The 25608-nt window shown below is 36.9% G+C and overlaps 3 protein-coding genes across 8 annotated transcripts; 2 read left to right on the top strand and 1 right to left on the bottom strand.

The window, feature by feature from the left end:
* The first annotated feature begins 15900 nt into the window (after positions 1-15900).
* LOC106391621 (type I inositol polyphosphate 5-phosphatase 8) lies at positions 15901-19724 on the top strand. Of its 2 annotated transcripts, none has more exons than XM_013832306.3 (11): positions 15901-16083; positions 16811-16926; positions 17007-17091; positions 17222-17302; positions 17739-17823; positions 17918-18022; positions 18120-18510; positions 18604-18788; positions 18871-18976; positions 19067-19215; positions 19323-19724. In XM_013832306.3, exons 2-11 carry the CDS (start codon positions 16903-16905, stop codon positions 19609-19611), a joined length of 1500 nt encoding a protein of 499 aa, XP_013687760.2. In that variant the 5' UTR covers positions 15901-16083; positions 16811-16902; the 3' UTR covers positions 19612-19724. The 2 variants fall into 2 exon arrangements, with proteins under 2 accessions (XP_013687760.2, XP_013687759.2); XM_013832305.3 differs by lacking the exon at positions 15901-16083 and adding an exon at positions 16129-16427.
* A 252-nt stretch (positions 19725-19976) lies between these two features.
* LOC106392305 lies at positions 19977-22524 on the top strand. Of its 4 annotated transcripts, XM_048756511.1 has the most exons (7): positions 19977-20109; positions 20186-20237; positions 20327-20436; positions 20704-21750; positions 21821-21889; positions 21970-22168; positions 22247-22524. In XM_048756511.1, the coding sequence occupies exons 3-7, from the start codon at positions 20434-20436 to the stop codon at positions 22312-22314; spliced, it is 1386 nt and encodes a 461-aa protein (XP_048612468.1). In that variant the 5' UTR covers positions 19977-20109; positions 20186-20237; positions 20327-20433; the 3' UTR covers positions 22315-22524. The 4 variants fall into 4 exon arrangements, with proteins under 4 accessions (XP_048612468.1, XP_048612471.1, XP_048612472.1 ...); XM_048756514.1 differs by lacking the exon at positions 20186-20237 and having other exon boundaries at positions 19979-20109; XM_048756515.1 differs by lacking the exon at positions 20186-20237 and having other exon boundaries at positions 19980-20109; positions 20362-20436.
* Positions 22525-22783: 259 nt separating this feature from the next.
* On the bottom strand, positions 22784-25288 carry LOC106396599 (WAT1-related protein At2g37460). 2 transcript variants are annotated; one of them, XM_048756516.1, is made up of 6 exons: positions 24971-25288; positions 24205-24267; positions 23746-24103; positions 23514-23675; positions 23282-23433; positions 22784-23203 (listed from the first exon to the last, which is right to left on the bottom strand). In XM_048756516.1, exons 1-6 carry the CDS (start codon positions 25168-25170, stop codon positions 22990-22992), a joined length of 1149 nt encoding a protein of 382 aa, XP_048612473.1. In that variant the 5' UTR covers positions 25171-25288; the 3' UTR covers positions 22784-22989. The 2 variants fall into 2 exon arrangements, with proteins under 2 accessions (XP_048612473.1, XP_013692489.1); XM_013837035.3 differs by having other exon boundaries at positions 23752-24103; positions 24971-25286.
* Between the last annotated feature and the right edge of the window lie 320 nt (positions 25289-25608).

The following is a 25608-nucleotide window of genomic DNA, read 5'->3' as shown; positions in this document are numbered from 1 at the left end:
CATAAAATATACTAGATGATAATTAACTCAAGTTTATGAATCATTTAAGAATTCAACTGAGCTTAATTTCAGAAACGCATTCCCTTTATATTACGAGTGTGTGTACCATTTTCACTTGATCTCATTTCTAATTAAGTATTCTATCGATCTGTAATAGAATTTTTTAATTTTACGAGTTCAAGATCTTCTTCATATAGCCTACTAAAGAGAGTACAAAGCTCACATATTTATCAAAATATAATTGAGCGGATCCATTAACATTTTATCTAGTCCTTTTTCTAACCAACATTATTAAAATGTGTTAAACTATAACCCTGGAGCCATTTCATGATTTAATCAGCATAAGCTCACAATCTATTGTTTTTAACTCTATGATTCCGTGTGTTTATTAATGGCCTACTTATGTAGTCTTGTAACTCGGAAACGTAACCTGGAGTGTGACTCAAAACTTGCCAACTCAAAACTTGGAGTCAAATCCAAAACAATACCCCAACTTGGGTCAAAGGCAAAAGTAACCTAAAATGCTATTGAAATTACAACTATCCCCTTGTGACCAAACAAAAAAATGGAATTTTTTTTACGTTTCTACCCCTCGCAAGTCGTCTGTTTAGACGACTTGAAAATAAGTCGTCCAGACGACTTAACTGAAAGTCGTCTGGACAGTTAGTCTTAAACATAATTTAAAAATTTTGTAAAAAATATTTTGATAAATGAAAAATGGGAATTATGTAATTAACATATGTCTTAGGAGGTATAAATTAAGATATAACAAATTTCAATTGTTTTCAGCATAGATGAATGAAAGTAGTGAGTCATGATATTCTTTAGTTTATGTTTCATCAACATATGTTGTAGTATTGTATGTGTTCTTAGGGTTAGATTTTGGAAAGCATTAAAACCGTTTTTGAAAATTTTTAAAATTACTTATGCGTGTTCATTTCTGTGTATAGTAAACACTATTTAAGTATAATTTGATTTTATAACGTGGTTAGTTAGTTAATCTAGTCATTTTAGTTTAGGGGTTCATTTTAGGGTCTAGGACGACTTAATATTTTGTCGTCTGAAAACAGACGACTAAATATTAAGTCGTCTGTTGTACATTATCAGCCAGAATAAGTCGTCTAAACCGGACCAAACCTTAAAGTTTACCAATGTACTTTTAAAGCTAACCGGATTATTTACCCAATATATAAGGTGATTTTTATTTTTTTTTGTTTCATTTTTCGCGAAATTCAGAAACCCTAACAGTTCTCTCTCAAAGGCGATTTCGAATTCCCACGATTTCCGAACAAACCATCGTTCTCAACGTCAGCTATCTATCTCACTTCATTCTCACCGTTGTCGCCGCAGCTTCTTCTAACCCTAGCGCCGCCGATTCCTCTAAACCCTAGCGCCGCCGATTCCTCTAAACCCTAGCGCCGCCGCTTCCACTATTTCCGAACAAACCGTCGCCCTCGCCACCGTGGTCACCAACGTTCTCACCGCCGCTTCCTCTAAACACTAGCGCCGCCGCTTCTTCTAAACCCTAGCGCCGCCGCTTCTTCTCTGTAAACCTTAGCGCCGTTTCTCTGTAAACCCTAACGCCGCTAAGTCATCAATCTCGAGGAAAAGATGAACATAAAACGTTGTCTCTATCAATTTACTCATTCTCACCGTTTCACGTTTATTTTTTCAGATCAATAACCGCAATGACGAGTACTCCAACTCCTTCTGCGACTGGAAGACTTGTAAGTAATTTAAGTCGTCTGGAAAGTCTTCCAACTGGACGACTTAGTAGATGACTTAAATATAAGTCGTCCATTTGGAAGACTTTCCAGACGACTTAAATTTAAGTCGTCTACTAAGTCGTCTGGACTTATATTGTTGTCTTTGATTATTTTGCAGACAAAAAGGATGGATATTCCAGAACTCCCCCGTAGGTTATACACATCAGGGGAAGAGCCAGAAGCCCACAATAGCATTTCGTATCATACGGATAACAGCAAGTTGCATACTGCTCTTAGGAAAGCTCTTACTGATGACGAATTTGAAGAGCTCAAGGAGTCGAGTTTGGGAGTTTTCATCAAGTTCAAGGAGCAGGGATTTGGTTGGGCTTCAAGGCTGGTTCACTACATGCTCAGTTTCAAGCTGGACATTAAGAAGAAGTATGAGATGTGGTCTCTCGTTGGTCCAGAACCTTTGAGGTTTTCACTGTTAGAGTTTGAAAACCTCACTGGTCTAAACTGCGAGTACATCGAGGACCTTGAGACACCAAAATGTGACGTTACCCCAGAGATGGTTTCTTTCTGGGGGATGCTGGGAGTTCATCTGGAAGCTGGGCCAACTACTGATCAGATAATAGCAGCACTGAAGAGATGCGGGGATTGGTCCAGGGAAGATCGCAAGCGGCTCGCGTACCTCTCCATCTTCACTGGATTCATTGAAGGGAGAAAGTTTTCAACCGCTACACGATCTACTCTGGCAAGGCTAGTGATGGATTTAGAACGGTTTGAGAATTATCCATGGGGGAGAGTCGCGTTTAAGGTGCTGATGGACTCTTTGTGGAACAAAGAAATTGCTGGCTGTTACACCGTGGATGGGTTTATACAAGTTCTTCAGGTCTGGACGTACACAGCTATGCCGGAATTGGGTGCTAGTATTGGTGGTCCCAGAGCAGACAGTCCGTCTCCACCGATACTGGCTTACGAGGGCAGCAGAGGCCGCAGATCAATGAAAGCTGCTATCTTGAGTCAGGTATTTACTTCAATCCAAAAGACTGCGCAGACGACTTATTATAAGTCGTCTGGAAGGTCGTCCAGCTGGACGACTTATCGGACGACTTATCGGACGACTTATAATAAGTCGTCTGGAAAGTCTTCCCAGCTGGACGACTTATCGGACGACTTAATTAAGTCGTCTGGAAAGTCTTCCATCTGGACGACTTATTAGACGACTTATTATAAGTCGTCTGGAAGGTCTTCCAGCTGGACGACTTAGTAGACGACTTATAATTAAGTCGTCTATTTAGTATTTTTTTTCAAATATCTAACTCGATTCTTCTATTTACTGCAGACCCGCGTGATCAACTTTGTTGAGAAGGACATTAGTGAAATGTGGCCAAAATGGGACTCTGAGGTTGAGGACCTGCCCGCGGAGAACATCATTAAAGTCATGTATGAGCGGAGACCATGGATTGCTGGGAAGTCACTGGTACTAAGGTCAATACAAAACCTAAGGTTGTGACTCCATCGAAGAAGGCCAAAGAGATGGTTGTGTTGGAGGAGGAGGAGGAGGAGGAGGAAGACAATCCAAGACCTCGGAAGAAAGCTCGTAAAGAGGCTCCTAAAGTGGCTAGTGAAGAGGCTAGAGAAGAGGCTAGAGGGGTGACCAGAGAGGAGTTGGAAATTATGTTCAAGGGCGTAGCTGACTGCATGAAAAAAGGGTTTAATAAGTGCATGAGGGAGTTTAGGAAGTTGTCCGATAGATTGGAAGCTGTGGAGAAGAAGGTTGGTGTCACCAATCAGGCTACCCCTCCACCTCTAACCAATCAGGCTACCCCTCAAGATAAACAGCCTACCCCTCTTGCCAAAGAAACCGGGGGTAGAAACAAACAGGCTACCCCTCATGCCAATGAAACCGTGGTTAGTAACCAGCCTCCTCCTCATCAAACCAAACAACAGCCTCCTCCTCCTCAAAAGAAACAGCAGCAGCCTCCTCCTCCTCATCAAACCAAACAGCAGCCTCCTCCTCCTCAAAAGAAACAGCAGCAGCCTCCTCCTCCTCAAAAGAAACAGCCTCCTCCTCAAAAGAAACAGCCTCCTCAAATCAAAGAGGTTAGTATCAAATCCAGGGTTAACTAGTTGTCCAGACGACTGTAAAAGTTGTCTGGACGACTAGTTGACCCTGGACGACTTAAACGTAAGTTGTCTGGACGACTAGTTGACCACGGAAGACTTAATTTTAAGTCGTCCAGGGTTAACTAGTCGTCCAGACAACTTTTATTTAAGTCGTCCAGGGTTAACTTGTGTGCAACTTTTATTGCAGAGATGGTTGCCGGAGGATACAGCAACCGAGGCGAACTCGGTAAATAAGATCTTGCCGGAGGATAAAGCAGATGGTGTCACCTCCAAAGAGATTGTTGCTGTCACTTCCACCGATCACCAACCGAGCCTCGCTTCCACCGATCAACAACCGAGCCTCGCTTCCACCGAGCCAAGCGATCCAGTTTCAGAACCGAGCCTGGTTGTATTGGACAAGCGTGCAAAGAGTAAACGAGCGAAGAAACCTGCTCCCACTGTGAGATCTCCTTATACGGCAGAGAAAAAAAAAGATAAAGTGGCAGCCTATAATCCATTTCCGCCAGTAAACAAAGATAAGTTGAAGGAACTCGCTGATTGGTTGAAAACTGATCCGTAAGTGATTGCTTTACCCATAATAGCTTGATTTAGTCGTCCAAAACTGATTGGTTTTTTGTTTGCAGTCATTATTTAACTAAGACCGAGGACAAACCACGTACATCACCAACAAGGTGGTACCACTTCCTCCGGACAGCCAGAGGGTGGCTGGAAGACTGCGTAAGTCTTCTGCACACGACTTATATTTAAGTCGTCTGGTAACTTCTAACTTGTTATATTTAATATGCAGCATGTAGATGCTTGGATTAATGTGCTAAAGCAGAGGTATCAGGAGAACCCACAAGCTTTCAGGAGCGAGCGAATGTGCTTCCTGGATCACAACTTTTCCCAGTCTTGGAGAGAGCAGTATCAGCTCTTCAAAACATCGGAACCTGATCACAAAGGTTTAGGAAGAGTTCTACCTGGTGGGGCGTCGTATTTTTATGACGGATCAATACATTCATTTTGCCAATCAAACAAGAAGTGGGGGGAGGACATTGATGATATCTATGCGCCAGTGAACTTGGACGACAAGCATTGGGTTGCTATTTGGATATCGATCCCTAAGAGGCACATAGTCGTCTGGGACAGCATACCTTCATCTAGTGTACCAGACGCATGGGATGCGATAATGGAGCCTTTTCTCCAGATGGTCCCTTATCTGCTTGTTGAGTGCGCAGCCACCGACGAAATACGGGTCAAATACGGGTTGGAGCCATACACATATGAGAGACCGCTGAAAGGTGTACCCACGGCCAACAATGGTGATTGTGGCGTGTACGCTGTAAAGTACATTGAATGTCATGCTCTTGGGGTCTCCTTTGACCCTAAAGACTTTGCTAGGTGCAACGCGAAGAAAATGAGGGATAATATGGCGGTGGATATATGGAAGGAGCTTGTTGATCAGCATCTGAAAGAAAATGTGGATGGTGATAAGTTCGTGGGCATGTATGATTAGATTTGTGTTTGTATTTGAACTTGTCTTTGTATTTGAACATGATTTTTTAACGAGCGAAGTATTTGTATTTCAGCTTGTCTTTGTATAGATTTGTAAATATATAAGTTGTCTGGAAGAAATAAGTCGTCTGGAAGGTTTTCCAACTGGACGACTTACAAATAAGTCGTCTAGAAGGTTTGGACGACTTATTATAAGTCGTCTGGAAGGTTTTCCAACTGGACGACTTACAAATAAGTCGTCTAGAAGGTTTGGACGACTTGAAGGGATAGTAGAAGGTAGTCTAAAAATAAAATACACTTGAAGGGATAGTAGAAGGTCGTCTAAAAATAAAATACACTGGACGACTTAGTAGAAGGTCGTCTAAAAATAAAATACACTGGACGACTAAAATTTTAGTCGTCTGGACGGGTAATCAAGACTGGACGACTTAAATTTAGGTCGTCTGGACAACTAGTCAACTGGTTGTGTACATTGTGGTTTCGTATGGCCAGTTTCCTTGCAGTTTGAGCATCTCCGTGCCCTGTGTTTCTTCCTGGGTTTGTGTCCTCTCATCCTAGATAGCTCCAACCAAGATTGCCATCTTGATTTCTTCGGTCTCCCCCGACCACGCTTTAGTTCTGGAGGAAAGCATTCTCGTTCCTCAATATGTTGTGACACGATAGGATATATATTCTCTGAGTATCCTGCATACAGATAATTCTTTGAGTACAGTGGACATACAAGTGTGGAGATATGCAAACCAGCATGTATTCCAGCAGCTATAGCATGAGAGCAAGGTATTTTCTCCACTCCATAGACACCACAATCACACTTTGCATGTTCCAAATCAACCACACAGTCCATTTTGCCACCTTTGACAAAGAAATGCCATCCATCAATTGGTTCGACCGTCATCGTACCCGCTATCTCTTCTCGAACAGCAAGCAAGTATTCAACACCCCCGCTATGTTCAGTTGTGAGACTCAAAGCATCTTGTCTCCTTTTCCAATACCATTTTCCTAACTTCTGCCTTATGAACTCCAGCAGGAACGTAATCGGAAATCCTCTTGCTCGCTTCAGTGCGGAATTAATAGATTCAGCAATGTTGCTTGTTTTTATGTTGAACCTGTTCCCCTTACAATAAACCCTTGACCATAGCCTGACGTCGGCTTTCTCCAAATACGTTGCAAGTTCCGGGTTTGCACTCCGTATCTCAGCCATGTACCGGTCAAAATCGTAAACCGTGTGAGCATAAGCAGCCCCTTTCACCAAGTACATGAGATGTTTCCCTTTAAACTTTTTGACAATGTTATCTTGAAGGTGATAATAACATATTCCTCGGGTTGCCCAAGGAAACACCTTATCACACGCACTTTTAATGGCCTTGTGCCGGTCGGAGACTATCACCAGAGGCTTGTCATGAGATATACAACTAGCCAATTTTGTGAAAAACCATTCCCAAGAAGGTATATCTTCCTCATCCACGATCCCAAAAGCCAATGGGAATATCTGAAAATTGCCATCTTGTGCGGCTGCAACTAACATAGTTCCTCCATACTTTCCACTTAGGTGAGTTCCATCCACCACAATGACCCTTCTCTGATACTTAAAACCTTTGATAGAAGCTCCAAAAGAGAGAAATAGATACTTAAATCTTTTCATAGAATCAAGTTCTATCGCCGTGATAGAATCAGGATTTGCAATGGAGATTTGCTCGAGATATGATGCCAGACGCGAATACCCTTCTTCTGCTGATCCTCTCACCAATCTTTGTGCATATAATAGTGCTCTGTATGAAGTGGTGTAATCAAGCGCCATGCCAAACATGTTCCTCATTGCATCAGTGATATGCTGCGGAGTTATCCCATCAATGATTCCAACACGATCAATGAAAAGACTACCTACATACTTCGGAGTACAGTGTCTCCGCTGAGCGATTCGGTCTCCCGCTGAGCATAAATGTTTTTCCACATACTTTGTTACCCAAAACGTGTTTGACACTCGCTCTGACCTTCCATCCACAATAGCTAACCGGACATGTTGCCACAACGAGAGTTTTCGTTGATTTGTATAATCTGAAAGAAAACTTGCCCCTCACTGCTGCCAACCGCAGCTCTGAAAGCAGTGCACCCTTGCTAACAAAACTCTGGTTGACATAGATACTGGTACCATTCGATTTTCCTCCTTCAATAGCATTTGTCTTAGCATATGTCTTTTGGATTTCTTCAAAACAAATATTATCATCATCTTCCTCGTCCTCATCTGGAACCTTTCCATAAAGACTGTAATCCCCACCATTCTGATCCGTTTCACCAACAATAGAATTATCAGCATCCTCCTCCCCATTTTCCTCCTCCCCATCTTGATTTTCATCTTCAACAAACTCATTATCACCAACATCTTCAAAACATTCATCAGCTTCATCATCATCACCAACATCTTCTTCCCATTCACCAGCTTCATCATCATCACCAACATCTTCTTCCCATTCACCAGCTTCATCATTATCACCAACATCTTTTTCCCATTCACCAGCTTCATCAATATCCCTTTTCTCTGAAACCGTTTCGACCTTGCTGCGGCTTGATACACAAAGACATACTCTATGGGTTTTGAGTATCTCCAGCAAGTTTCGAACTTGTCTATCACTTGTAACATGAATGGGAAGACTGCCTGGAGCCATCATCATTTCTGCTGGTAATGAGTAGCTAATCTCCACACTCACTGTTCTCATGTCCAGGTTATAATCTTCTTGAGCCATTGCAACAAGTTCAGCATGTGTTGAATCTTCATTCAATAAAAACAATCTTGCTCCTTTGAGATCATCAACCACAAAATCCCAACGAAAATCTCTCAACAACCATTCTCCATACACTGCATGTAACTGAAAAATCATCTGCAAATATTCAAAATAAAACACATTAGTAAACATAGAGAAAATGAAGAAGTTCAATAAACATTGCCGCAGACGACTTAGCATTAAGTCGTCCAGAAGACTTAAAGGTAAGTCGTCTAAAGAGGTCACTTTTGCAATTGAAAATTAAAAGGGACGACTTAATTCTAAGTCGTCCGGCTTTGTTTGTTAAAAAAAAAACTTCAGACGACTTATATATAAGTCGTCTACGAGAAACGGGCTAGTTTTGCATTTGACCGAATCGTGTCAGATCTTTGACTATTTCTGGACGACTTATAATTCAGTCGTCTCTGGGAAAGTTAAAATTTCAATATTTTATGAAAACTTGACGACTTACGTGTAAGTCGTCCTAGGTTAGTTTTGTAATTGAAAAATAAAACTTGAAATTTAACTTTCTCCAGACGACTTAGATGAAAGTCGTCCAGCTAAACGACTTAATTTAAGGTCGTCCGGGATAAGCAAGGTTTGACCAGAAAATTGGGAAAAATTCTGGACGACTTTGCTTTCCCCGGACGACTTTAAATTAAGTCTTCTGGAGGGACGACTTTATATTAAGTCGTCTGGTTAAAGTTAAATTATGAAGTTTTATTTTTCAATTACAAAACTAACCTAGGACGACTTACACGTAAGTCGTCAAGTTTTCATAAAATATTGAAATTTTAACTTTCCCAGAGACGACTGAATTATAAGTCGTCCAGAAATAGTCAAAGATCTGACACGATTCGGTCAAATGCAAAACTAGCCCGTTTCTCGTAGACGACTTATATATAAGTCGTCTGGAGTGTTTTTTTTTAACAAACAAAGCTGGACGACTTAATTTAAGTCGTCCGTTTGACCAGAAGACTCATCAGTAAGTCTTCTACATACAGATGACTTACTAGTAAGTCTTCTACGCGAACAGATCTTGAAAAAAAATTCAAATTCGTACCTTAAACTAGGTGAGATGACTTCGTTTGCACACAGGGTCTTCTCCAACCACCCAGAACCTCAAACGAAAGCAACCGTAAGTCAAAACGAAAGAAATATGGCTCTGTCAACCATAGCCCATATTTTGAATCAAAAGCTTGAGTTTTTTGGATGAATATAGAGAGAAAGTGAAAGAAATGTTGTTTTTAGTTCATAACAATTGAAACAGAGAGAGTGTAAAGAGATTTACGTGCATTAAAGGGCATTAAAAGCTCCAAACAGTTCGTACAAGGTTGTTGCCACTATTCATTGCAGTGGCAATATTGTAAATACTTGAAGAAGATGAGGTTGAGACAGTAAAGAAGCCATTTTCGAAAAAAAGAAAAAAAAAATGTTAATGGCATTTTCGTAGATAAAATGCAGGTGTGGGGTTAAAATCTCAAAAAAAAGGAGTCAAAAGAAAATGTTAGTTTTCTGTTTGACTTCAAGTTTTGAGTCACTTTTGCAAAAAGCCATATTTTTATAGATTTCGTTGATGTATCAAAATAAACAAATAGATTTGGTAGTGTCTTAAGAAAACTGGAGTACTCCTAATTTAGAAGTCGAGTGCAAGAATCGTTTTAATACCCAATTCAGTGTCACCGAATGGCTTTTCCAGTTTCCTTAATGATTGATATCGAGTTTTAATCTTTTACCAATTAGATTAATATATGGAAATTAAATCACTGAACATAAAATATACTAGATGATAATTAACTCAAGTTTATGAATCATTTAAGAATTCAACTGAGCTTAATTTCAGAAACGCATTCCCTTTATATTACGAGTGTGTGTACCATTTTCACTTGATCTCATTTCTAATTAAGTATTCTATCGATCTGTAATAGAATTTTTTAATTTTACGAGTTCAAGATCTTCTTCATATAGCCTACTAAAGAGAGTACAAAGCTCACATATTTATCAAAATATAATTGAGCGGATCCATTAACATTTTATCTAGTCCTTTTTCTAACCAACATTATTAAAATGTGTTAAACTATAACCCTGGAGCCATTTCATGATTTAATCAGCATAAGCTCACAATCTATTGTTTTTAACTCTATGATTCCGTGTGTTTATTAATGGCCAACTTATGTAGTCTTGTAACTCGGATCTAAAATTTCGTTTGAAATTTAGGACTAGATGACACCTAGGTGAAATCTGTGATCACGACTCAATATCTTCCCTAAATTGTAAACTTGAGTAATCCTCAACTAAGCTTGTAGTATTAATTTGACTTATTATGAACTTTACGTGTTTAATCCCTTTTCTTTTTATTAGGCCTAGGCGTTCGGGTCTTCGGGTCGGGTTCGGGCCGGTTCCTTTCGGGTCTAGATCTTTTCGGGTCCTAAATATTTAGATCCAATAGGTACTTAGAAATTTTCGGTTCGGGTTCGGGTCGGTTCTTCTCGGGTCTGGGTCGGTTCGGGTCTATAATTAAAATGCCCATAAAATACCCGTAATTTTTCGGGTCCATATCGGGTCCGGGTATTTAAGTTCTGAAAAGGACATGATATACTCAATTCCATCAACTTTAGTTGAATATTTGTCATATATATCTAAAATTTTACAAAACAACTTAAGTGAAACTATTAATAATAAAAATAAAACGTTTTAAAACTCTAAATTTTACATTTTAAAGCTTTATATTACTTTAAAAATATTAAAAAATAATAACAAATGTTGTTAACAAAAGATATTTCAACTAAATCATAAAATAATATATATAAAATAGAACACAAAAACATCATAGTTTTAGATATACATGTTTTTAAGTCGGGTACAAATCGATTCTTATCGGATCAGGTATATTCGGATCGGTTCTTTTCGGGTCCGGATCTATTCGGATCTGTTCCTTTTCGGTTTCGGTTCTTTCGGGTAAAAAAAATTTAGATCCAAAAGGTACTTGTAAATTTTCGGTTCAGTTCCGGGGCAGGTATTTTTGGATCGGTTCCAGTTCGGGTCTTCGGGTCCGGGTTAAAATGCCTAGGCCTACTTTTTATGCACAGCTACTTTGTGTTTATTACTTAATGGCCGAAAGTATGACTTTATTGACACATCACACATGTTAGTATAATATTTAACTTTTCTTACTAAGCTTATAATATTAAAATCATTTTCTTATCAAATTTCATGTATGTACGTTAAGGACAGCTAAATTATTCACACGACGTTGTTATCCGCATAAAGTCAATTACAAATTATAGATAATTACAAACATTATATCTAATAATAAATGTACATAAGATCATGACCGATGCTTTTTGAATTATTCGAAAATATGAATCTTTATTTGCAATTCTAACGTTGCAAGTGAAAAATTCACTAATGTATCCTGATGAGAAGAAAACATTATTTATTATTAGAACATGTTATAATCTCTGATAAGTTAGGGTAGATCCATAAGTCAGTTTATAAAACATTACCTTTGTTATAGTTTTGCGGGGGAGATAACTCAGATAAGGGGTGTATTAGATTGTGTTTAAATATATAGTGATACGGCTTAGGTCATTTTGATTTTTCACGATAACCTTATTTATACGTTGGATTAAAATGTAAATATTTATTAAAAACCACTTTTAAGTCAATATATAGCATATATACATACATTTGCATTTTTATAAAGAAAATAAAATTTCATCGGTATTTATAGATGTTAGATGTCTTAATCCTTTACCTCGAAAATGTCCGGTGAAAAGTAAACTAATACACTTTCTAAAGATAACGGGCATCATAGTCATATCTAATCTTTCTTTTATTCTTGCGAGTCATTGTATTACTGAGCCTCGGATGAAAACGAAATGTCCGTGTATGTAATGATTTGTAGAATTGCTCTAATTAGAGAAATATGTCTAGTGATGACATTTACAATAATCTAATTCTAAGAATCAAAATTTGGACAATGTGACGTAAAGGATTCCAAGAGGTTTAAGACAACTAAACATTACTCACTTGTCGTTTGTTGTGAGTCTAAATTTCGACGTGCATGTTAGGCCGCCCGTATTTTTTTCAATTAGTATACGTACGTAGACCCGTAAAAATAAGCCAGAGATGCAAAAGGCTAAAATCTTCTAATAGTTGATTAACCAAAGGGAGATATAAATAAGCGATAAAATCATTGGAAGCTTCTTCGACTAGTCAAACATCTAAAACTCCGAAAGAAGAAAATAGAATAATAAGAACATGATTAATCCCGGATTCTTAGGACGTGGTTCTTAGCGGAAGTTAAGAAACTGTTTCTTAACTTTTAACTAAAAAAGCTAAGAATCGATTCTTAAATAAGGACTTTAAGAACCGGTTCTTAGTTTTTTTAGTTAAAAGTTAAGAAACCGTTTTTTAACTTTCTCTAAGAACCCCGAGTTAATCATGGTCTAAACTAATCCGCATTAGAGGAGAGGTTACCTTGGGGAACATGAATCTTCATCTTTCCTTTTAAATGGATCGGTAAGATCATATGATTCATCTCAATGGGTGAAAAGGACATGAGATCAAGAAATGCGAGAATTTAACCTACCTCATCTATATATGTTGGGTTAACATTCGGACCGTGGATAAACCAGGACGTGTCGTCTGAGATTATGTGATTTTGTTATATTAAAATGCTTATTTTGTGGGATTCTGATTTGTACTCGAGACTTATAATAATAAAGGAGTGGAACACATGTCTGAGTTTGAAGCACGATGACGATTAATTCGTAGGTTTTTTCTGTGGGTTAGTCAAAAAGGGGCCTTCAAAGTTATTATTTCTCCGAGGTATTTCTATCAACACACACATATAGCTGTTTGTGAATGGCTCTAATAAAATTTAACAATAAAACGTTCTAATTAATATCATTCTTTTTATTTTTGTTGTTAATGGTGCATAACTATACATATTAACGTTATTATTTATGAAAGACAGTCCACTAGCATCGTATATTGGGTGTAAAGATAATAATTGGCTTAACCTAAAAATTCCTTAAGATTGTTGTTCGTACACGTTTTAAGTATGCAAACAATCCCATAATGTGATTTACTTCTTCTACTTAAACTACTCCTTATTTTATTGAACACTTAAACAATTTTATCAGAGATGGAGCTCATTAGAGCTATCAACTCTGAAGACTTGTCCTATGGAACTTTATGGAGTTCTCAAGGATATCGAGTTCCTATCCTTATCTTTTATGTTTGTTTGTTTTTTCTCTCATGTTTCGAGAACCTTTTCAAGAACATGTAATGTTAAAGCAGACTCCATAACGAGAAACGCTCGTCTACTTGAATTTCCTATTCTGTACTAAACTTTTTCCTGCAATGAAGTATTTGTTGTCCAAAAAAAAAATCATCAAAGATGATAATATTTTTCCGTTTGTATATAATCAATGCAGTTCTTTTTTTCAGTCCTCAACTAACAATGGTTCCAGTTCTATTGAATGTCACAAATGAACACTTTTACTACGGTATACCTCTTAACTTTTAGTCACTTATGTCAGTAAATACGTGAATATTGTATGCTGATTGCTGAGTAAGTTAAAAGAAAATCTTTGTAGACAAAGTGGTTCTATTTGGAAAAAAATGGTTCTAATTGTTATCATTTATGGAAAAATAGCAAGTTGCAAGTTTCATTTTGTTTTTGCAACAGCAAGTTTGAAGATAAAGGTAGAATATAACACATTTTCAAAAGAACTTAACTGATTTGACCAAGACATGTACCGTGCCAAATTTCAGTTTTATTTGAGGTTTTTTACCACGTCAGAAAAAAGCATCTTGTTTTCTTTTCTTTTTTTTTGAGTAAAACAAAAACTAAAGATTTGTTCGTATTTGGAAATCCAAATTTTGTGAGTCAAAATGTCACATGTTAGATTGTGCTAAAAGGGTTAGCTAACTCTTTTGATCTCTGTTTTCATCTATTCAAATCTCTAGTTTCGAAAGAGTACTTGAGCTCATAGTTAGTCGTAGAACTAGTTAATTTCTTATTTTAAGTAAATTCATATAGTTTTATTATATTCATAAATTCAATGCTAAAACAAAACCGTGGGCTTAATGTGAAACTTATTCTAAGAAGTCAACCATACAAACCGCTGCTCAATACTTTAGGAGATCTACTCTATTACATAAGTAGATTCCTACATAAGTAGATTCCTAATATTTATTTCATATTACGATAAAAATGTATGCACGCTAGAAATAACTTAGGTTCTGTGATTTTAAGCGACTCACAATCACGCATTATTCACGAATTGAAACTTACTAGCCATTGACCTTTCATTTAAGACTATTAGCTTTTTAATTATTTTTTCATATATGATTCAATTATTAGGTCAATATTTTGTATCCAAACCATGCTGCTAATACTTTGTGAAACTCAAAGTAGTACCGAAAAAGCCTACAAGCTTTTAAAATACAAAGTGATTTTTTAATCGGCTAGGGCTTACCGTGCCAAGATATTATTATAAATCAATAGGGTACATACATATGTAAGCTAATTTCCTTTATTTTCCACAGCTTAGTTATCTTTCTTAATCATAGCCTGTTTTGTGGATTTTTTTCTTATCTTCACGTTAATGACAGCCTATTTTGAAACCTCTAGATATAAATCTCTTTACAAATAATTTTTTTAAACAAATATTTGAGAACAAACTGCATTTTCCTGAAAGCATTCTAATTCAAATTTGAATTAGTAAGTTTTTCAAAGATAAATTTTACAAAGGGCAGCTAATTTTGTCTGATACAACTTTTTATCATTAAATCTACGAGTATATCAAAATTAAGCTTTCAAACTTGAATTGATGGATGCATTACAGTTGTAGTCTGGTCAATATCTCAAAAGGATTTATATTTTCTTATCCATTTTCATATTTATACAAATAATTGCTTCTTATCTATATTTTTTCTTTCTTTCTTTTTTTTTTTTCAACTAAGAGAAAACAATTATTTTTTCTTTCTTTCTAAACCTGATTTTGCAAATATATTTTGTAAATTATGATTTTACAAATTTACCCCAACCAATACAAACTTTAAGATGCAATATGCATTCAGTTAATTTTCGTAAAAGTCGGCAAATAAAAGAAGATATGGAAGCTTGGAATAATCAATATATCATGGGAGTACATAAGTAGTACTTAACTTCTTCTTGATTCACACAATATAGATCTCCCAAAAGCTATATATATACTCTCTGTTCCCGAAAGTAAGATTTTTTAAATTTTTTTCTTGTTCCACAAAGATAGATTTTCTATATTATTAAAGTATTTTTTTATACTTTTGAGGAACGAAAATATTTGATTTGATTAAATTTTATTGGTGGAAAGTTATTGGAAAGTGTATAATAAAATAAAAAAATAAATTAAATTATAAACATTTATTAAATTTTTGATAAGCGTGTATACTTTAGAAAATCTTACTTTTGGAAACGGAAGGAATATATATGGGTATCCAAATCCAATGCAAAATTGCCTCGCCAGCTAATGTAGTTAGATCTATATTTGAACCAATATAAAATTTAAAATTTAAAAAAATTTGCATAAGATTTTTTCTTGCAACCTTGCTAATTAACACAATTACCATAACTCTCTTCTATTCATCCCATCCCTTTTCACTTTTGTATAAACCTTGTTTAGGTTGTTAATGTAAAGTATCATTAAATATTAAAATATCACATATTAAATATTGAATAAATTGGTCCAATCAGTCCACCTCGCACCATAACACATCTTTTTTATAAATTCCATAGACAGACGCCCATTTGCACTCGTTCTTCTCCTCCACAGACCACGACCCCTCAAAACGTCGCCGTATAAGTGCATAACGTCTCTCTATCATCCTTCACAACTTTTCTCTGACAACTTTCTCTTTTTCAAAAGATAAAACACCCAAAGTTAAACTGGCCCTTCTCCATTTCCGTTCACAAAATCTTGCTTTATATAGCACATACTCATGTAAGTATAGCCTTTCACTTCAAGCGTACAATTATTTACTGCGGCTTATAACTCGTGCAGTTTTGGATTTTGTTCGTTGACGAAGTCGTTTTCAGACAAGCTGTTTCTTGTCTGAACTCACTAATGTCTTCGCTTGAATTTTCAGCGTGCTTTCGTCTACCTTACTTGCTCTGTTTTTTCCTTCTTCATGACAGTTCTGTTTCCTTATTTTCTCCTTCACCACCTTACCACATAAAAGTGACTTTAAACAAGTGTTTTTCATTTCATTATTCTTCCCTCTCATTTATCAAAATGATCAAATTCATCTCGTTATTGCAAATATGAGTTCTTCCTATTATACTTAGGTACACACACATGTGAACATGGCTTCTTCCTCTTCTTGACATGTGTTTATTATATTATACAACATGGTTCTATAATTTTCTCCTTAATTAAGAGTTTAAGACTTCACAACATGATTATTTTTCTGGTTGTTTAATATGTGTCTCAGATTCTCCTGCAACTAGGTTTTTTTCTATTTCCCGTTGAACTTCTTCGCTACTAGTATTATTTTTGGGTTCATTTTGTCTGTGTTTTCTTATTTTATGATTTGGTTTTTGTCTTTTTTGATATTTGATTGGATCCAAATTGCACAACAAGTAATATTCTTATTTTTCAGTCATTATTTTTCGTTTAATTTCGCTTTCTCTTACGCGTACTAATATCTTGCTTGTCTTTTAATTACCAGATCCTCATCCTATATCATCCTCGGATTCTGGCTCTTGACTTTGTACAAACAACGGTGGCGCAAAAAACGGCAGACCGTTCGTTTATAGAAATATGGGGAAGATCTTGAAATCTAAGGTAGGTTCTTGAACTACCTTTGGTCTTCTTTATGACTCTTATCGTGTATCGCTTTTGCTAAAAACGGCTGTGTTTTACAGTCTTCTTGGCCAAGAACCGTCGTTAGGAAGTGGCTAAACTTACGTAGCGGCGCTTACGAGTTTCACTCCGATTACCCAGTCAAAGGTCAGAGATTGACTCATGCCGTTTTGGATCTTTGACTCTGAACACCGTGACGTTTTAGATCTTTGTTTCTAGACATCCCGCCGTTTTTTTAATTTCTGATGGACTTAACGGAGGTTTCTATTTGTTCCAGGGAAGATGGAGCCAACTCAATCGAGGAGGAAAAGTTGCTCCGACGGGGATTATTACAAGATCATGCCGGCGAAGTTTCCAGGTAAAAATAGTTATTAATATTAAACAGCTCATGAATTTTATTTTTAATATAGTTTTGGGGCATCGAAAATGGCGTCGTATTTATTGTACTCGACTTGGTACAGTCTCCGTACCAAGGCCTTGGTTCATTGCTAGCCGTAGGATTAGTCATCTGTGTTAAACAACGAGGGCATATAAACGTTGAAAAGGAACCGAGATTTCCCCTTGAAAATCGTGGTAGAAAGTAAGTAAAAAATGAGATTAGTTGTAACGTGTAGTGTAAGAGATTAGGTTTAGGATGTTAAGTTAAAAAAGTCTTCAGTTTTAGGTGTACTTGCTATTATCAATTCACCAGTTTCTGTTTTATACATACCTATCTTTGTTTGATTATAATTTTTTTTAAAGACTAATTATTCACGTAATTAATTGATTTTGTTTATGTTGTATGGTTGGAATAGGTTTGTTGGGACAAGGAAATGGGGATTTAAAACAATCAACCGGTGAACAGCATGTGACACGTGTCGATGACAAACTTGATCTCAAGTAATAAATAATTTTAATGTTAACCGATATATACCTTTATGTTCATAATTAGCTATGGTTATTCACTTTGTTATTTTTAATTGTTGATGATTAGAATGTTCGTCGGGACATGGAACGTGGGAGGGAAGTCGCCACATGATGGATTAGACTTAAAAGATTGGCTTCAATCTCCCGCAGATGCCGACATTTACGTGCTAGGGTATGCATATAATCATGATAATTAAACTTTTCTTACCTTTAATGTATTGTTAGTTTTATATAATCAATTAATATCATCTTTTATTTGTTTTGTTTAGGTTTCAAGAAATCGTCCCGCTAAATGCTGGTAACGTACTAGGCGCCGAGGATAATGGTCCTGTGGCCAAGTGGCTGTCTCTTATCCGAGAAGCCTTGAACAATAACAACCACAACTTATCACAAAATGACCTCCAACTTTCTAAAAACTACAGAACCTCCTTCGAACTTACGAAATCATCACAACAGCCCCGTCTCAGCTTCTCCAATATTTCGGATGATAACCCAGTTTCATGCAACTCGACCACGCCTCAAGGATATTCCCTTGCAGCGAGTAAACAGATGGTGGGGATCTTTTTGTGTGTGTGGGTTAGAGATGATCTCCGGAAACATATTACCAATCTCAAGGTTTCATGCGTTGGTCGTGGCATCATGGGATATCTTGGAAACAAGGTTAGTCTAATATATGCATATAAGAAATTTAAATTATAACGCTGATTTTATAATATTTCCATGCTCAATAGCTAACGATGCAACCTTGTGTAGGGCTCGATATCCATCAGCATGTCAGTGCATGAGACGAGTCTATGCTTTGTTTGTACGCATCTTACGTCTGGAGAAAAAGAAGGCGACGAGGTCAGAAGAAACTTAGATGTGACCGAGATATTAAAGAGGACAAGATTTTCGCGCTCTTCTAAAGATTCTCGACCCGAGACAATAATGGACCATGAGTAAGTAAAGTCCAAAATGAATTTTTAATTTATTTTTAACATGAAGTTCCATTATTAACTTGTTTATTGCTTTGTGTTACAGTAAAGTAATATGGCTAGGCGATTTGAATTATCGGCTAAGGGCCAGCAGTGACGTGCATGAACAGCTTAATAATAATGATTGGGAAGCACTTCTAGAGAAAGATCAGGTTAATAATTATTATTTTTTGTTTATATAATTACTTGTTTAATTAAGAGGAGTTGAGCTAACACATGTTACTTTCTTTTTTCCTTTGCAGCTAAAGATAGAACAAAGAGCTGGTAGAGTTTTTCAAGGATGGGAAGAAGGAAGGATTTATTTCGCACCAACCTATAAGTACCTTATAAATTCTGATAATTACGTTGCCCAGACCGAAAAATCAAAAGAAAAACGAAGAACACCAGCGTGGTAAGCTTCTATCATCGAAATAAATGAATTTGATAATGTTGTGATTTAACCTTAAGTTGGTGTAGTTTTTTTTCTCTAACGTTATTTCCCTTAATCATTTATTTCAGGTGTGATCGAATATTGTGGAAAGGTGACGGGATGAAACAAATTTGGTACACTAGGGGAGAGTCGAGATTCTCGGACCACAGACCGGTTCAATCTCTCTTTTCAGTTCATATCGATTTAACTCTAAATCAATCAAACCGGAAGACTAAACCGAACAACCAGAACCATCGTCCCAACCCGGTGTTGCCATACACATGCCACGGGAAAGTCCAGGCTGAAGAGATCTTATTGCTCACACGAGCACAAAGTTGTATAGACACACAACCTAGACTTATATCATGTGTTTCTTGATTTATTATTTACCCTTTGGACGTTTTCATGTTGCCAAAGAAGAGATGACACGTGGACTTCTACGATTGGATGATGGAGCTTTCATATTGGCAAAAGCAAGATTTTTAATTTAATTTTAATATTGGGTTAACTTTGCTTTATAGTTTCCCTATATCAGCTAAATTTTGTGTAAAAGAATAGAGCGCTTACACAAAAGTTACAAAAAGGAATATAATAATATTAATTTTCTCTTCTAAGACAATTAGCGAAACTTCATGATGGGCCTATATAAGAAAGCCCAAATCACTTGAGCTTTCTCTAATAGTCGTGCAGAGCAGTTAATAAATATCTCCAGAGCCAAAAAAAATAAAGTCAAAAAGGTTATTATTCCGAGACGACTTCATCGAAAATTATAAAAACTATTTAAAATCGCAGTGGTGGTTTTGGTCACACTTCGCCGGCGATATTTCCGATCGCTCTCTCTCTCTCTCTCTCCAGTGAACTTTCGCGATAACAAAGGTCTTACTGATAGACCACAGGTGTCTAAAATATTGCAGTGTGTATTGGTCTTTAGTTCTTTTGTTTCGCTTTTTAGGGTTGCTCAACTCTTGTCACTGTTTCGCGATTTCCAAGTTCTAAAAGAGTCGGTATGAGTTGTTGATATCTGGTTATATATATATTTTCTGTATAATCTTTCTCTTAAAAATGTTAACTTTGATTATATTCTCTATGTTAGCCGCACGTGCTTCAACTCCAATTTCGATTCTGAAGGTCTGCATTGCTGCTTCGAGGATAGGCTTGAAGTGTTCATTAGAAGTAAACCTCGGAGAACAATTGAGAAACATGGTATGGCTTTTTTTATAGTCAAGTTTGTTGTAGCTTCTTGTTAAAGATATTTTACTTCTGTGGGGGCAGAAACTTTACTGAAAATGAATAATAATATACTCCAGAGAGAAGCTCTTTATGATTCATGTGGGTATCAGAGTTTCACCCGGGGTCCACAGTTCGTAGTTTTATTTTTATTTTGCTCTTTGCATCATCAATTTCAAAACAAAGCTGTATTCTACTTATGATAATATCTGATAAAGCTCTTTTATCTATCTTTGTTTACAGTCTTTTCCAAATCAAAGTTTTTGGATGGGCAAGAGCTCTGAGATTCCTAGTGATGGGAAGACGGCTTCTTATGATAATGCTTCTAAGCGTCCTCATCAGTGGCTTTTGGATGGCTCTGAGTCTGACTTGCTTCCTAACAAGAAACATGCAATGGAAGTTCCTACCAGCAACTTGTTCTCTGGAGTGATCAACTCGAATGTCCCTGCTTGGGGAAACAGCTTCTGTTTCCAGTCTAGTCCTCCTGGTCTGTTTACTGAAAGGTTGTTTGACATTGAAACTACCAGATCAGCAGATATTCATGATGGAAGCGCTCATCCCATTAACACTGAGCACTCTTTTGGTTTGTCAATGGCACACACACTCGAGGAGGATCCACAGAGTGGAGTTAGCTACGGTGGAATCAGAAAAGTGAAAGTTAGCCAGGTGAAGGACTCTGATAGTTTTGTATCCACGACTAATGCGTATAGGGTTGATGAGGACGCCATGTGCATGGGTCTTGCATTTGGTAAAGAAGAGGAGAATATGATCGCTGAAAGGTACGAGAGGGAGAACAGCGTCTTTATGTCAATGGGGCAACCATATAGTAAGGGAAATGATGAGAATATATACAATGATAATAACAGTTTTGCTTCTGATCTTGCTTTCGACAAGGTTGACACTAATTTAGTATCCATGGGTCAAGGTAGCATAAGCACACTAGTAGGTAGGGATGGTGTATATAACAGGAGCAGCAACGTTGTGCAAGAGTCTTGTAACAAGGGACTGAGTAGAATCATATCTTTTGGTGGTTCCAATGATGTTGTTGATGCTAATAACTCTGGCTACGAGTTCTTGATGTCTCACTCCACGCCTCAGTTATCTGAAACTCCAACCAACGTGCTTGGTAAAGATGCTACCTTCACTAGCATTGATGTCTCCGTGAAGAAAGAAGAAACAAAAGTGTCAAAGAAACTTCAGAGCAATAGTTTTCCTTCTAATGTAAGGAGTCTGCTCTCTACCGGTATGCTTGATGGAGTTCCAGTGAAATACATTGCTTGGTCACGTGAGGTAGTAGCTGATTCACTTATTATTGCTATCAAGGGGCATTGGATTATAGTTCTTGTTACCCTGTTTTCAGAAGGAGCTTAATGGTGTTATCAAGGGCTCTGGGTATCAATGTGGATGCGACTCGTGTAACTCCTCTAAGGTGAGCTACATTTATTGGACTATGCAGATTGCAAATGGTTCCTGCCTCTTGATAGAGAAAATGTTTTTATTTGACTCCAGGTGGTGAATGCATATGAGTTTGAACGGCACGCTGGTTGCAAGACAAAGCATCCTAATAACCATATATACTTTGAGAATGGTAAAACAATATACGGGATAGTTCAAGAGCTCCGAAACACACCACAAGATTTGCTGTTCAATGTTATCCCAACAATGACTGGCTCGACCATCAACCAAAAGTCTTTCCGTCTATGGAAAGGTATATATTTCAATTGCTTAAACTAAAGCAGCTGGTCTTCTTGATTCTAATCCTATGTGATTACATCTTTATCTTCAGAATCCTATTTAGCTGCTACACGGGAACTTCGGCGTATCTACGGGAAGGAAGAAGGATACCTGCTCTGAACAGGCTTTGCAAGGTCTTGCACTCATTGTTGGTAAATTCAAAACCAATGGAGAATTAATGTTTTTTTCCCCTTTCCATTGGATAAATAATATGAGAACTGTTTCTATTATATATTTCACATTCATCATAAACTAAAAAGATGAATGAATATATATGTATATATTCACAACTAATCAGCATCATCATCATCATCCTAGAGATGAAGTTAATTTTCAGTTCTCATAGATAGTATGTCAGAGTCTTTACTCTGTTTCTTAGTGTGATTATCACGTCTTGTTTAGATAACATTGTAGGCCATCAAGTCAGCTCCAAAGCAACTATTGTGTTCTTATTCGTAGACAATGGTAACCAGAATGATGGTGTCTAGTATGTGCTGACTTTTGCGATTATTAATCTCTTTAGTGAAATAGTCAAGCACTAAGTTCCTTTTTAGGATAGTGGTAACTTCATGATTTGTAGTGAAGACACTGTAACAAATCATATTTTTCATTGTCTATTGCATGAATCCAATAGTTCCATCATTTTTTTTTCCAACTCTATGACAATTATTTTCCTCCCATGGTAGTTAGCAAATTCTATTCTACAATTGATCTGGAAACATAGTGGATACCATCTGAAACTGGTGAGCGTTCTAACTCCTCCAAGCAAAACATCTGTGTCACCATATAGTACAGTTAGACTGTTTCTACAAACGTTCTTCTTTGCTCTCCTTGATTGTTGATTGTAATGGCTTCATGACCAACACTATCCTTCACGTTTCTGCTTAGTTCCAATTTTGGTTGTGTTGATTCATCACCTACTTGTGGCGTGGAAGGATATTCAATATCTTTGCCTTTGCCCCATATCACAAGGTAGAGTCCTGCACATATAACCACCGCACCAAGAACCCTGCCAAAGAAAAAGATTATAGTTAAATCCTGATTAGTAAAACTAGTGCCTGGTGTCATTGTTTGGTGTCTTGCTTACCTTCCCAAGTACATCTGCTCAGCAAAGATGACGGTCGACATAATCGCCACTATGATCATGCAGAGAGGACTAAAAGCTGTTACAAACACTGGACCTCTAGTTTTCATCACCATTCCTCCAACATAGTAAGCGATTGCTGAGCAAACTATCCCCTGCATCCATTTTATTACCATAATTAATTTACAAGACAATCTGGGAGTCACTGAGTTACTTAGACATGTCTGAATCTTACACTGTATGCGGCCGTAAGAAGTTCAGTGTCCCAACCAATGGCCCACGCGCCAGGGTTTCCTTTCTCCATCACTAGTGCCACGGCTGTTCCTTCTATTGTTCCCATTAGGCATATCCAAGCTGTGAGTGACAGTTCTGCTTGGTAAGTCCTCAACGTGACAGCCTGAAAAGAAATAACTTATTTGTAAAAATCAATCGATAAATATCTTATTATTATTATTTTTAAAGATTGCCTTTACTTGGAGAATCATGAAACATGCATAGCTGAAACAACCAATAGTGACCAGAACTGCGCCTTTGATGGCACTGTGAATATCAGTCCCAGTTGTGTTTGGTGCAGAGACTCCTTTGGTCCAGAAAAGGTCAAGAACCGGGCCTTTTACAAGAGTCATGATCATAGCTCCTCCTACTGTAGCCAATGTCCCAATTATCTTACCCGCGCTCCTGATGCAACGTAGGTTCACTCTTTCAAGCCCAAATAAATAGGCAAGGACGAACGTGATTGCAGGTAGGACATTGTACATGGCGGTTGCAAATGTAGCCGTCGTGTATTTCATCCCTAAGTAGTATAAGTTCTGATCGATCACTGGCCTATTATATTGCAAAAATACATGATACGAAATATAAATCAGATTCAAGTGAATAAGAAGATAGATTTGTGGGACAATTAAAGAATAAAATAAAGTTATTACTCGAGTAATCCAAGAAGTGTTATCTTGCCAAATATCATCCACGTCATCTTTGGTCTCACCTTCCTGTTTTTCACATCATAACCATTAAATTACATTAGAAAGTTGCAATTTTTTTCAATCATGAAAACAATATTTTTAACCATTTTGACACATTTTGTATCATTGTTATCTTTTTAAGAAGGGACTTGTGCTTATTTGAGAATCGTGGTAAAAAAATATATCTCATACGAAGTGGTTTCTGTCAAAGTTACGCGTTTACAATCATAATCACTGAAGCATTCATGTCCAAGAGAGACATTAAAATAAATGGGAAGTACTCACATTCTATGCATGACAGTGACAGAAGCCACAAAAAAAAAAAAAAAGATAGAACCGTTACAAGTGTGTTGTCTTTGACACCATCTTATCGTATAGTTACGTCACAAACCTCATTCTTTCTTTTACTACTTTCATCTTTTCAACACACTAAACGTCTATGCACAACCACACAAATAATATTAAATAGGTATCATATAGCATGGAAACACAAACGTTAAAAAACTTTTGTAATGCATTGCAGACTCGATTTCCATTTTCCAATATAGATAAAACTAGATGATAATTTATTACCATGGTTTTAAAACTATTACCATGATAATTTATTACCATGGTTTTGCCCAAAAAAAAAAATTATTACCATGGTTTTAAAACTACAAGTTTAAAACTACAAGCCAAACGTTTGTGTTTGTCAAATAAGCTGATCTAAAGAAGGGAAAGTAGAAAGTACTTGTCGAAATAGAAGGCGAAAGGGGCCATAACCACGGTAGCAACCGCATGACGGTAAACAACAAGGACGTAATTGCTCATGCCTTTGTTTAGGACAGCTTTTGAGAGAATGTCCATTCCTGCTAACCCTACTTGCAGCAATACTACTGAAATGAATGGTCTTGCCTTCTCCATACAATCTCTCTTCCTTATTTCCTCCATCTTAATAACTTAAGATCAACAATCTCGCTCTTTCTCTCTTTTGATTATGTTTAAAAGTAGTAGCAATAGAGAAACAGGAAGGTTTGTTTTCAATTGAATGATGTGTTATGATGGTCTTGGTTATCTCTATTTATATAGGCCTAACAATAAAGGATGTGATGTGAACATTCTTCTCTCTACGGAAACTTATACGTGTATGTTTGTGTAAATATTTATGATATAAATATGTGTATAAATTTTTTTGTTTTTTGTTTGTTAAGTCAAGTTGTCATACCCTACCCTGAATTCATGGGCCCTATTTCTCTATCTTATCAACTAGAACCAAAGAGGATGCACAAAAGATTTACAAATTTGAGAATATGCGTATGATCTTCACATAATCTAACTAAATGAACAAAACACTTTTATATTTATGGTTGCCTAACTCCAGGAGAGGTG

Source organism: Brassica napus, chromosome C4, assembly GCF_020379485.1.
Source record: "Brassica napus cultivar Da-Ae chromosome C4, Da-Ae, whole genome shotgun sequence".
Taxonomy (NCBI): domain Eukaryota; kingdom Viridiplantae; phylum Streptophyta; class Magnoliopsida; order Brassicales; family Brassicaceae; genus Brassica; species Brassica napus.
This window is presented reverse-complemented; position numbering and strand designations above follow the sequence as displayed.

Excerpts from the sequence above, each read along its gene's own strand:
- LOC106392305 (XM_048756511.1), top strand. Across the intron at positions 21,751-21,820 it reads ACATTGCTTGGTCACGTGAG|AAGGAGCTTAATGGTGTTAT; the intron begins GTAGTAGCTGAT and ends CCCTGTTTTCAG. Across the intron at positions 21,890-21,969 it reads ACTCGTGTAACTCCTCTAAG|GTGGTGAATGCATATGAGTT; the intron begins GTGAGCTACATT and ends ATTTGACTCCAG.
- LOC106396599 (XM_048756516.1), bottom strand. The coding sequence starts at position 25,170 with ATGGAGGAAATAAGGAAGAGAGATTGTATGGAGAAGGCAAGACCATTC. Across the intron at positions 24,104-24,204 it reads ACACTTCTTGGATTACTCGA|GCCAGTGATCGATCAGAACT; the intron begins GTAATAACTTTA and ends GCAATATAATAG. Across the intron at positions 23,204-23,281 it reads GAGCAGATGTACTTGGGAAG|GGTTCTTGGTGCGGTGGTTA; the intron begins GTAAGCAAGACA and ends TTTCTTTGGCAG.
- LOC106391621 (XM_013832306.3), top strand. The coding sequence starts at position 16,903 with ATGGGGAAGATCTTGAAATCTAAG. Across the intron at positions 17,303-17,738 it reads CATGCCGGCGAAGTTTCCAG|GTTTGTTGGGACAAGGAAAT; the intron begins GTAAAAATAGTT and ends TGGTTGGAATAG. Across the intron at positions 18,789-18,870 it reads GAGACAATAATGGACCATGA|TAAAGTAATATGGCTAGGCG; the intron begins GTAAGTAAAGTC and ends TTTGTGTTACAG.